The sequence below is a fragment of the Amblyomma americanum genome, chromosome 5, assembly GCF_052857255.1.
Source record: "Amblyomma americanum isolate KBUSLIRL-KWMA chromosome 5, ASM5285725v1, whole genome shotgun sequence".
In the NCBI taxonomy this organism is placed as follows: domain Eukaryota; kingdom Metazoa; phylum Arthropoda; class Arachnida; order Ixodida; family Ixodidae; genus Amblyomma; species Amblyomma americanum.
This window is the reverse complement of record NC_135501.1, coordinates 196,776,826-196,790,199: the sequence shown is the minus strand read 5'-3', so window position 1 is coordinate 196,790,199 and position 13,374 is coordinate 196,776,826. Positions and strand designations below refer to the sequence as shown.

General features: G+C 48.5%; 1 protein-coding gene across 1 annotated transcript in view; it reads right to left on the bottom strand.

The window, feature by feature from the left end:
* The window catches only part of LOC144135462 (uncharacterized), a 29,535-nt gene that overhangs the window by 5,821 nt on the left and 10,340 nt on the right, over window positions 1-13,374 (bottom strand). The window contains exons 3-5 of the mRNA XM_077668123.1: window positions 12,880-13,051; window positions 8,483-8,628; window positions 6,046-6,166 (exon numbers count right to left, since the gene is read on the bottom strand). Of these exons, the coding sequence (XP_077524249.1) occupies window positions 6,046-6,166; window positions 8,483-8,628; window positions 12,880-13,051 (439 nt within the window). The remainder of the gene's footprint in view (window positions 1-6,045; window positions 6,167-8,482; window positions 8,629-12,879; window positions 13,052-13,374) is intronic.

Genomic DNA, 13,374 nt, shown 5'->3' with positions numbered 1-13,374 from the left:
TCCGCAGATGGCCCTGGGGGCGCCAGATGGCGCCACGTGCCCGTCAGCTGCTTGCGCGCCAGCCGCGTCAAGACCAATCAGCGTGTACCCAGCGGTAGCAGATCCCTGTAGCGGATTGCGCTATGCTATAACCCTCTACTTTTAGAATAGCGCTTACCGCTACCGCTTAGCGCGTACAGTGTCTCGTAGCAGCAAACGCGCTGATTGGTCGCGACGCGGCCAGCGGGCGCGCTGTTGACGGGAGTGTGGCGCCATCTGTCGCCCTCAGAGCGACTTGCGGAGTGATTGGGCGCGGTGGGCGGTAAGCGGTAGCGGTTATTTAAGCTCACTTTCGCGGATGAAAGAAAAAATTGCTCACTTCAGTAGCGGTTAGAAGCGGTACGCGCTATGCTAAAGGTATCTATTAGCTGGGGTTCCTTGACCAGGGTGTAGTCTGAACACGCGAGAGAATAAGGCGACATTCTCTTTCCTGCCGGACTTCTTTGACCTCCTTCCTCATTATTAATGCCATAGCACTAGAACCCTTATCGGCAAAAAAAAAGAAATGTGCGATTGGTCGTAAAATTCGCTGATTGGTGGGATCAAGTGACGCCACAAGTCCAGACAATCTTCGCTGGCCGGATGGAATGAGTTGCCAGGCCGGAAGCGGCGTCATTTTTGGCAAAGGCATGAACGCTTCTAATTCTATCGCACTGCCAATACGCAATGTAACTAGATGTACCTGTGAATTTAAAAGCGCAGATCGTAAGCGCCAGTTCCTGGCTTGCGCGTCATCCTCGTAACTGGCAGAGCTAATATGGCAAAGAGAAAAAAGGTTGGATATCAGGAAAATAAAGGCGCTGTAGCTTTCTCAGTTCTTGGTGGACACATCAACTGCGCCGTGAGAGGAGAGATGAAGGCGGGAGTGAAGGGAGAAAAGAGGAGAGATGGAGGCGGAAGTGAAGGGAGAAAGAGGTGCTGTAGTGGAAGGGCTCCGGAATAACTTCGGTCATATGGGGATCTTAACGCGCAGTGATATCGCCGGGTGCTACGCCTCAGTAGCCGAGCGCCTTAAAGGAACTATGCAATAAATTAATTGAGATTACGCAAGGCAGACGAGGCATAGGCATTTCATCACCCGTCACCTCAGTGCAAGAATTTTTGAGCTACCATCAATAACACCGAAGATATAGACGATTAAAAATTACGCTCTCCTCTCCCCTCTCAACTCGCACACGCGGAGCACCAGATAAAAATAAAGAAAACAGCTCTGGGACTGGGCCCCGCCCATGAATACGTTGTCCGCTGACGTTCATTTTGCAACTTCCGGTTATTGCTCCTAGCACCCCAGCAGCAGCGTCGGCGGCGTGATTGCGGCGCGCGTCCGGTTTCTTTGCTCGTCGTCTGTTGTAGTTAGCAGTAATGGACCCGGACCTCGAGGCGCGAGTGCTCGCTCTTACGGCCGCGATGGGCATCGAGCCCTATGCGTTCACGCCGTACCGGCTGAACGCCAGCGACGACAGTAGCGCGGCGGCACGAGCAGACGATTTTCACGGCTACCGGAAGTGTGCCCGTGACGTCATGGCTCCAGCGATTGACAGCGTGTGGTGGCCTGTCGACGTCATGGGTACAGTGACGTCTTTATTTTCACGATTTTAGTTTCAAAATCGGTCACTATGAGCACACAAATTGGCCCGCGAATTTTAAAATACACGGTTTTTTTTAATTGATAATAAATTGCCCTTACTTATCCGGAGTTCCCTGGTTCGAACCCGACCGCGGCGGCTGCGTTTTTATGGAGGAAAAACGCTAAGGCGCCCGTGTGCTGTGCGATGTCAGTGCACGTTAAAGATCTCCAGGTGGTCGAAATTATTCCGGAGCCCTCCACTACGGCACCTCCTTCTTCCTTTCTTTCACTCCCTCCTTTATCCCTTCCCTTACGGCGCGGTTCAGGTGTCCAACGATATATGAGACAGATACTGCGCCAGTTCCTTTCCCCAAAAACCAATTATTATTATTATTATTATTATTATTATTATTATTATTATTATTATTATAAATTGCCGGCTCAGTTCCGGACTCATACTTGGTGTGAATGCGTCTTTGCATAATTTCTAAGCATTAAAAACATTTACAAGCGACTTCTTATTCATTGCATAGGCCCTTTAACAATTCAGCCACGAGGCGGGTAGCAAATACGCCGATAACGAAGGGGGGGGGGGGGGGGGGGTAGAATGACAATGTGGAGGACAAGGTAATGGTGCAAGAGAGAGAAATGTGGAAAGGGGAGGATGAGAGTAAAGCGGGTTCAGGGTCCGTATTCCGAGTTTGAAAATAAAAAGCGTTATAGTCTGCCACAGCTGACCGGTCAAAACGTCGAAAGCGGATGTGGTGGTTCGGATATAGTGAAAAGAGTCGAAGAAACCGGACCGGTGACGTCAAACACACAGCGGACCAGCGCTGCAGTACCCGCAACGGAGCGACATCCCATACCACCGCTCACAGTCTCAACCGACGTCCGCTTCCGGCGTTTCGGCCAGTCAGGTGTAGCCGCTGCGCCAGATTACGACGATTTTTATTATGACACAAACTCGAAATACGGCCTCAGATTGTGCTGGCTGTTGCGCACCGACTTTACGTAATGTGTTTACAGATAATCTCCATGGCTGAAGAGAAGATTATTTACCACGGGCCTGGAAGGGACTGCATCCCTCGCAAAACGACTGCTCCCGTACCATGTACTGCTACAAACCCTCCGTTCCATGCGACACAAAATCAAGGGTTTATGAAAAACGACGCACTGCCTTGCTCAAGTGAGGCGAGACATTGGAAGAGATTGCGGGGCCCCTTAATTGTTACACATGTACATGGATGATTATATTAGACTCAGCGTAAGATAGCCCACAAAACTGTTAGTCCATTACCTCGGCTAACGAAAAAATTAGCTGCGGTTCAACTACAACTGAACCTGATTAGAGAGCGAAAGCCGTGGTGTATCGGGCAAGCAGACGCGGCTTGGCCTCCGTTCAGTGCGTTACGCACACTGGATAGACAACGCACCCATACCGCCAGTTGACGGTTAAATTAATGGTTGATCTCGAGAGGTTGGTGCCCCAATGAACGCTGCGGCTTATTGCTGCCGTGAAACCCACCGCGGTTGGCTGAGTGGTTAGCGCGCTCGGCTACTGATCCGGAGTACCCGGGTTCGAACCCGACCGCGGCGGCCGCGTTTCGATGAAGACGAAACGCAAAGGCGTCCGTGTCTTGTGCGATGTCGGTGCACGTTAAAGATCAAAATGGGTGTCGAAATTATACCGGAGACCTCCACTACGGCACCTCTTACTTCCTGCTTTCACTCCATCCTTTATCCCTTCCCTTCGGTGCGGTTCAGGCACCGAGATGTGAGGAAGATACTGCGCCATTTCCTTTCCACAAAAGCAATTGATTGCTGCAGTGGCGCATGTCTGCTACAACATTGTCAGCGATAATGCATGCAGCCCACATCACCCTCTCCCCACCCCCCTTACCTCAAAGCGCGATTGAGGCGTCCACTGGCCCAAGGAGCCAGTTATGCGCCTTCCTTTCCTCAAAATCATCGGAGTCTAGAACGCTGTCAACGCCAACGCCAATGAACACAAAACACGCCGACGGTTGATAGCTTGAAAATTGTTTTTTTTGGGGAAAGGAAATGGAGCAGTATCTGTCTCACATCTCGGCTGGCACCGCAGTAAAGAAAGGAATAAGGGAAGAAATGAGAGAACAAAGGAAGAAAGAGGTGTCGTAGTGGAGGGCTCCAGAATAAGTTCGACCACCTGGGGATCTTTAACGTGCATTGACATCGCATAACACACGGGCGCCTTTGCGTTTTGCCTCCATCGAAACGCGGCCTCCGCGGTCGAGTTCGAACCCGGGTACTCCGGACATCTTAGTCGAAAGAAAGAATGAATTGACTTGAGCAGGGCCTGTAACGCAAGGGCAAGATGACAGGTGGTCGTAAAGGTCCCCCCCCCCCCCCCCCCCCAAAACGGGCCTTTTTCCTTCTTTCCCGCACCCTTACCTTCGAAACAAGATGTACCCGGAAAGTTGCGAGAAGGAATGTAATTTCTGCAAGACTCAGGCACGCTCCAACACGTCATTGGGGTATGAGACTTCGTCAAGGCAATCCCCCCATCCCTCTTACCTCCCCCGCTACCCCACCCCATCCCTTACCCTCCCTTACTGAGCGATGGGAGACCTTGCTAACTAGCCCCGCCCTGGAAGACCAGCTCGTCGAGATCTGCAGGGGTCAGGCACGTAGAGAAGGATATCCACTTCCATCGACCGCGTCTAAGAAGACGTAATTAACTCGGCTCAATAAAGATGATTCTCCCTCTCTTTCCCTGATTCCATTATGCCTTCCCTTAAGGCGCGATTCATGTGTCCGCCGAGATTTCAGACAGATACTGCGCCATTTCCTCCCCCCCCCCCCTTCAAAAAAAATAATTTAAAGAGAAGGCAAGTATAGCAGGGAGCGGTAGGAGGTTAGGTGGGCGAATAAAATTAAGAAGCTTGCGGGGATAGTGCGGCAGCAGCTGGCACAGGACAGTGTTAATTGAGGAGGCCTTTGCCCTGCAGTAGGCATAGTCAGGTTTTTTATGATGACTATACGATGGTTCTGAAGGGAAGGTGATAGATCTATCAGCCTGGTCAATATATACCCACGCATTGGTTCGAAAGCACTACTCTAGACGCACCAACTCCAAGCAAGAATCTTGTCTTGCCTTGTGTGAAGCATCGGAGTAACTCGGGTAAGCTCGAGTTAGTTCGGAGGAGCGCCGCGTAAGCTGCAGCCAATGGGATGAGGGCGTCGCGCCAGCTGCCGCCGAGTGGAAAGAGGGTGCGACGATGAAATAATAATAATAATAATAATAATAATAATAATAATAATAATAATAATAATAATAATAATAATAATAATAATAATAATAATAACAATAATAATAATAATAATTGGTTTTTGGCGAAAGGAAATGGCGCAGTATCTGTTTCATATATCGTTGGACACCTGAACCGCGCCGTAAGGTAAGTGTTAAAGGAGGGAGTGAAAGAAGCAAGGAAGACAGAGGCCGTAGTGGAGGGCTCCGGAATAATTTCGACCACCTGGGGATCTTTAACGTGCGCTGAGCACACGGGCGCCTTGGCGTTTTACCTCGATAAAAACGCAGCCGCCGCGGTCGGTTTCAAACCGGGAACTCCGGATCAGTAGTCGAGCGCCCTAACCACTGAGCCACCGCGGCGGATTCCGTGCACTTTCAGATGTCAGATATATTCGAGGCGAAGAGTGGACACTCGCTTTCGCACGTCTACGCGGTTTCGTCACGTTAAAACCTTACCACTTTTTCTGCTTACCTCTGCATCCTTGCTTGCCTTGCTTTACATTACCTAGTTTTCTCTTGTTTCGACTTGTCTTGCCTTTTCTTTGCTTACATTGCCTAGGCTTGTCTTGCCTCGGTTGCCTTGGCTTGTTTCGCTTGCCTTACCTTGCCTTGCCTTACATGCCTTACTTGTCTTGAGGTAGAGGTTGAGGTTGAGGTGTTGAATGCTACAGGTGGGGTTAGCCTTGCTTTGTCTGCCGGCAATTGCTCCACCGCAGCGTCCCTTCGATATTAACAATGCCGCATCTACCCCGCTAAGCGCGCAGTCTCTTATAATAGCACACATTCTCTCCCGCAGTCACCATCTATGCACACAATCAATCCACACAGTTCACATCACAGTCCACTCCAGAAGTCCCCATCTATGCACATATTCAGTCACACTAGAACATAGGCCATTGTAGTGCCACACTCCATACACACATTCACTCACAGTATAAAGTAGTCCACTCCGGAAGACACCATCTACGCACACATTCAATCACAGCAGGCCATAGTCTTGCCTTGCTCGCCTACATTACCCTTCTTTGCCTATTGTTTGCCCCGCCCTGTCTAGGCCGGCTGCCTGCCTATGTGTTGTCGTGGTACTTGCAACTCATAATCATCAGCGTAAACGCCTTAGTGCTGTGTTGCAGGATGTGGTTCAACTCACCAGTTCGGCGTAGGCTCTGTCCTTGGTGCGCAGTACGTCCGGTGGCACGGTCTTGCAATTGCCGAAGTCTTCGAGCGTTACCGTCGTGGTCAAGGCGATGACAGTGTTCACATAGTCGTACCTGCGGCAGGTTGCAAACTGGTGGTTGAATGTCCCGAGATCGCTGCACTAAGGCTTTGCTTTTAGAGACTTTAAGCAGCAAAACGGCGGCCAGTGGCACTTCGCCTTTTAGTCAGCGTAGAGTCAGCGTCTTAGGCGACCCCGACATTCTGCAAGACGCAGATCGAGTAGTTTGATGCAATGTACAAAGGTTGTAACAATTAAACGACACCAGATTTTGGAATGGGCGCAACGTGTGCAGTACTTTCAGGACTCTAGAAGTTAAAAACTCAAGATGGACAAACAGTAGGAATGAAAGAACGAAGAAAGTTAGCACGGGTTAAGAGTTCAGCTGCTCTTAGATACACACTGTGTCGCGGATATGTTCCCCCTTCAGGTGAATGTTTGTGTTTATGGAACGCAATATTAGTTAAAAAATAATTTCATGGTTGTTTCTGCACGCAGCCTAGATTAGGCTTACGCACCCTAACTGCGCGAGTATGAACTGCACAGGGAACCACTGAATTTGAAACAGTCCGTCCCATATGCAAAGTAATGGGCTTCTTTTGTCCAAGATTTCGCAAGGATTTCGCCAATGTTTGCCAGTTTCTTTTGGCATAACATTTGACGGCGGCTGCACAGGTGAGGACGAAAACAGCAGCGAATATCGGCTGGCTCTGTTTCGGCCTTGCCGCTGTTGGGTAGTTGAAAATTCCTCTCAAGTTACACCAAGGAACTCCTTTCGAAGATGATGAGGACGTGTGAGAGGGGACAGGTGTCGTAAACACTCTTCAGAACGGACACATCTACCATGACGTCAGGGAAAGGGTAAAGTAGTTCGTTAGTGGAGAGAAAAATCTAGGGGGACACTTAACGCACCTTAAGAGCGGAATGAGATTCTGATTGTTGCTACTTTGGTGTAGCCGAAGCCAAAAACTGGTTCTAGCCAGATTTTCCCGCCGATTTTTTCTTGCTGCAACATTTTTGATTGTGCGTTTTATTCTTTCAAATATAGAGACTGGTTTGGTTCGCCTCATCATGCGCGAAAGTTACGCTACTGATAGTGGCGCTGAAGGATTTGTAAATAAGCTGCTTGGTGTATCCGGACCACATGGCCTGCTGGGAAGGCCAGTGCAAGCTCTTAAAGCAGTACAGACACAAAATTCTTGTTTACGTGTTTTCTTGTTTACAATGATGCATGATACATTATTAAACATGGACTACCGCGTTGAATTCGTCTGTACAGGGTAAATAATTTTTAATTGAATTTCATATCTCATCTGCTTTCAGATATGGTTTCGACAGCCAGATAGGGTGTTTTCACGCCATCTTGGAATTCCGGCAACGCTAGGCAAGCAAAATTTCTTACATAATACCTGCTTCTTCGTTTTCATGCACTCCAGCTCTTGCACAAGCTTGCCTGCAACTAAACCCAACAAATGAATAAGCATTCATTAAATAATCTCAGTGTTCTTACGACTCACGTGGCCTCAAGTCCAAGTTCACGCCATAGCCACAGTTGGGTTGTTAAAAGTGAAACCGAAACAGTCTAAGGGAATAAATTCAGTAGAAATTACTTACTAGGCGCGAATGAATTGCGTGTGTTTATCTATGTTCACTAATGTATTGCGCATCATTATAAAGCAACCAAAATTGCAAGTATGTGCCCCTTTTAGATAGTGCCACCTGTATTTACCCGATGTAGGATGCTGTGCGGTACAAGCACTCCTCGGGGCACACTCCAGGGCTAGGCAGCGCGTTGTTGTGGGGACTGCATTGCTGCAATGTCACTTCGGCTCTTAGAGACGTTAAAGTCTCGAATTTAGTTATAGAAGCAGTGCGATTGATCGAAATCATGACATTTCGGCACTGTCATAGAGTGGAACGTTTTACCAGCGCACATAGCCTTTGAATCTAACGCCTCCACATTTCTTGACCTCATCCGCACCGACGTTGTCATTTTTTTTCAATTGCTGTACTTTTGCGACTGCTCCTGTTCTTTTCGTGCCTAATACGGACACTGCAGTATTCTTAATTTTCGTTATGCCTAATCGTTCTCTTAAACCTATAATTTGTATTGTATTGTTTTCTACCGCCTGCTTTTTTGCTTTCTGGTGTTTATATTAAACCTAGCCTGTTTATTGTTTCTTCGCTTGTTGATGATGTTCATTATACATGTTTTTTATTACACTGCCCCCCCCCTCTTCATGTAATACCTTTGGAGGAGGGCCTTTAAGGGTATGATGAATAAATAAATAAATAAATAAATAAATAAATAAATAAATAAATAAATAAATTGTGCCACCCGGATGGACTAAACCACTTTGTATACACTCACGTTGTCAGTTTCTGCAATAATTCTTTATACTGGCGCCAGGCGTTGATTTCGTTGTATCGGAAAAGACCGAGACCCAGGATCGTCTTTCCAACGTAGTCGTCGAACGGCTCTACTGTTTCAAACGATTTTTGGTAATCCTTGAGAATCTGCAGAAGAACAATGTAAAACCCTGCCATCAGCGGTCGTCTACACGCTGGTACGTTTGGAGACGCCGACATTCCAAGAATATTCAAGCCACTGAGAAGCATCAATCGACAGAGGCTTCAAAGGGCCGTCGACGTGGTTGCGGCGCCACGAATGCAGGTGATGGCGTCTACAAGGAACCCCTCCCCCCCCCCCCCCCCCCCCTTACGTCTTATGGGGTGAAACGGCCCTCCGCTGCCTGAGAACGGCTTTCGGGAACCTTTCGTTTGTTCTCAACGCCGCCGGACCCACCCGGAACACAACGACGTCCTTCTCCCGGAGGAGACGACGGGGCAGGCGGCAAGCGGCGAGCGGCGCGGGGCTGCAAATGAGCCGTGGCAAATTCGGCCGTGTTTGACTAAGCCAACGACGCCGGAATCCTCGTGCTTCGAAAACAACCTCGTCTTAGACTAAGTGCTTTTCCCTATACGTGGAACCTTCTGCAAAGTGCAGTGGCAGCCTTTCGTTCCCACGCTACCGCTGTGAAGTGCAGGTGACTGACCTTCAACACTGCCATGGGGCCCCCTTCGAGCTATTCATCACTGCTGCCTGGACAGCGCGGACCATAACTTGCCAGAAGTGGCATGAGTGTGTTGTTGGGGGCGTCCTGGAAGGCGGGCCCTAAAGACTGGACACGTGATCGACATCACAGTGATTGGACGCATTTTTAATGAACTAAATTCCCAAACTAGGGACCTGGGGACAGCGGACCCTATTTAAGCACCGATCTGGAGTGTGATCAGCCAGCTCCCGATTCACTCTTTCAATCCATGTATAAATGTAAATAAACCCTTCAGTCTCTTCTTCACCTCGAAGACCCTCTCATCTCTTCGTCAACCACACTACAGCAGTCTCCCGATCCGGAACCCGGGGACACCGACCTTGGCGAGAGACGGCACAGGCGAACCAGGGGCCCGCACTTAACAACGCGCACTGTCACGTGATGCATGATGTTGCAGCACTGCACAGCACGCAGGCGTAGTGGTTTGAATTTGGTAACATGTTTAAGGGAATCACCTAAGGTGGAGTAGAACTGTTGCTGTAAGGCTGCGCTTGGGTGGATGCCAATGAGTAGCGGCTTGGTTTTGTTTAGTTGCAAGGACGCTATCTTTATGCTTGGTGCTTTCTGTCGGACTTGGGTCAATGCGAGTGATACAATGAAAGTCAAGCCTGAAGACGAACAGTAATAATGGCGTACTATAGTTTTTTACAGCTGATGCGGTGTAGTGTGCAGGTGCGTATGCATCGCGGCACCACCAACCAGACGATAGTGTCCAGGCTTCAGAGCTCGCTCGTTTTACAAAACAATCTCAGAAGCAGTGAGTCGATGGCCGTCGAGTAACAAAACCAAACTAGGGGGATCTGGATGACGCGGAAAATCGAACTGCGGACCTACCGAGTAAGGAATCGACGCTTAACAGACGGACACACGAATCATCTCAGTATGCCCGTGTCAAAATATTGACAATGGAGTCCCAGCTCATTAATGACTGTGCGTGTACAGCTTGACTGTGTTGGTAACACCGACGTCAGCTAGATTGGAGAGGGACCCTATTGAGCTCTCGCTCTAATAATTATCAAATATTTTGTGTGTAGTGAAAAACTCGGCGTTAGGAACACAAATAATGACGCAAAAGGGACAGAGGCGCACATGAGTGCCCACTACCCAATGAATTTTATTGTGTAGCACAAGCAACCGTACCCTCAATATTATAAAGATGATGTCATAACAAAAATAATAACCGGTTTCTGGGGAAAGGAAATGGCGCAGTATCTGTCTCACATATCGTTGGACAACTGAACCGCGCCGTAAGGGAAGGGATAAAGGAAGGAGTGAAAGAAGAAAGGAAGAAAGAGGTGCCGTAGTGGAGGGCTCCGGAATAATTTTGACCACCTGGGGATCTTTAATGTGTACAGACATCGTGCAGCACACGGGCGCCTTTGCGTCTTTCCTCCATATAAACGCAGCCGCCGCGGTCGGGTTCGAACCCGGGAACTCCGGATCAGTAGCCGAACGCCTAACCACTGAGCCACCGCGGCGGGTATGTGGTCATGGACAAATTAGAATAGATAGGCAGTCGAAAAACTAAATTTGTAGTGCAAATTGCCAGTTTGTAAGCGTACCGTCCTTCTGTGCCAGAAAGAGCTAGAATATCTGACTGAAACTGAGCATGGCAGTGAATTGATCGGCCACGAGCCTCAGAATGTTTTGGTTTTATTCAAGTAACTCCGTTCTATTAGTCCACATTGGACTCTTCGAAACGAATATTTTATTCACTAACGTTCCATTGTTATGCAATTGTAGCCTGCCCCTTTTAGCAGCGTTTCCGTTCCATGTTTTGATTTTTCGTTTTTTTTTTGTTTTCTCCGTGGCGGCTTTTTGCACCTCCAGGGTTTTATTAATATTTACTTGCGGATATTTTATTTTCATTTCTGGAAGCGGCTGCACTATAACTTGGCCACTGGGCAGCATTTGCCGACCTTTCGTTTTCGCTTATATATTTGCTTGTGCTACGCAGCAGAAGCCGCTTGGTAGTCAGCGTTCGTGTAACTCGTTCTTTCTGTTGAAATACTTGTATCAGTCTCTGTTACTTGCGCTGGTTTTCACAATGCAGTATTAACTATACCGTCAATTTGTTTTTGCAGATCCACTGATTAATCAGTGAATAAAAGTTCTACTTATTCATTGGCTACGTTGAATGAGGCTGCAGCCGGCATGCTTAAAATAAAGCACATCTTGAAACCGGACCTTAACCCGCCGCGGGGGCTCAGTGGTTAGGGCGCTCGGCTACTGATCCGGAGTTCCCGGGTTCGAACCCGACCGCGGCAGCTGCGTTTTTATGGAGGCAAAACGCTAAGGCGCCCGTGTGCTGTGCGATGTCAGTGCACGTTAAAGATCCCCAGGAGGTCGAAATTACTCCAGAGCCCTCCACTACGGTACCTCTTTTCCTTTCTTCTTTCACTCCCTCTTTATCATTTCCCTTAGAGCGCGTTTCAGGCGCCCAACGATATATGAGACAGAGATACTGCGCCATTTCCTTTCCCCAGGAACCAATTAATATTATTATTAAACCAGACCCATATCGACACTCCGTGCTGCTGTATGGGCCCACTTCCATAACGTGCACACCACCCTCGGAGTTTGCGCTGTGCGTTTCACCGAAGAAACGTTGACCATGCGTTGCTGTGGCGACGAGCACCTTCAACTCCTTTTTATCGCCTAATCTTGTTGAATGGGTATGAAACGTAATATTTAGTATTCGATTATCTGAAAAATAGCTTGTTTTGGACACACTAGTGACAAATGACAACTGAGGAAAAAAATTTGGCAGCATGCAGACGTTAAAACTAATCAAAGACACAGCCAGTTGTGGCACACCAGCCTTTCAAGATGACCGCCTTCAAGAGCACCTAGTGGTAACACCAGTGAACAATATTTAGAGGGCCTGCGGCCGTGTTAACCTCAGCAGACCAGAGCTCTGTGATAAGCCCATGTGCGGAACTGCCTTACGAAACGCCGAGTTCTGGTGGGACCGAAACATAGAGACTAGCAGACTGTCGCACCCCTTTAGGCATTCAGACGAAGTGTCCGACGAGCACTGAAACGCCACAGGGTGCCGCTAACAGCTAGTATGTGCCGCTCACAGGCGGCGCTACAATCTGTCTATCTCAGGGAAGCAGCCGCAGGTTATGTCTTCATTTTAATGTCGAGTTTCGCAGCTGGTTAGAATAAACACTTATTAAAATTAGGATTTAACCCACGGGAAAGTACATTATAGCGTTAACCTTAAGAGACTGGAAACGGCAGCGTGGGTTATAGAATGGAGGTTGATGATATCCTGTCTGAAATCATGAAGTGGGCATAGGCAGGACACGTAATCTGCACAGCCGATGGCAGATGGTCTGAGAGGGCATGGTGTGGGTTCCAAAAAAAAAAAAAAGGACCGAGTGTAGGGTGTGAGATAACGAGAAATTATCGGGGAGATATTGGTAGGGGTCATCCGGGTATAGACAAACGTCGCCCGAATCAACCGTAAAGCGGACAGCCAGGAGGAGCAAGCGTCTATCTGGCTAAGGGCAGCTGCTCAAATCGCGACGTCATCTAGGCCATACGTCACAAATATACCCTCCGCTGGAGCAGTAGTCACGTGTTCTCTTCGCAGTAAAGTCGGCTATGAAATCTAACAGTGTAGTTAGGGCTGCCACTCACTCACCTTCAGCACCTTCAACACTTTGTTCACCAGGGGCGGCATGGCTTTCATCCGGGCGATTACGTTGATGAAGCCGTAGTGGACGACGCGGAAATTCATTCGTAGTAACTTCAAGTGCGTGGCAATGTTCATTTCCGCGCTTACATTCCCCGTCACCGTCTCTGCATTAGTATACCTGGAATCGAAACCAAGCAGCGTGTGGTTGTTTGAGAAATATAACAGCAGTACTTGGATGATTTGTGTTGTTTATAGCCTCTGGCACTGATGCCGGCTGCTTATTATATGCACTGAAATCACTGCTGCCGTGGGCAACAAAAACTTGGGGTCGGTTCAACTATTTAGCGCGAACAAAACACAGCACCTACTCCCTAACCCTCTCAGCAAAAAAAAAAGTCAGTCACAGCTACACTGCGCGCTGATACAGCTGGGGTTTTTCAGTGAACACTTTCAAATATTCTCAAAAATGTGCTTTTTTGGGTAAAGATATGACTTTTGCGG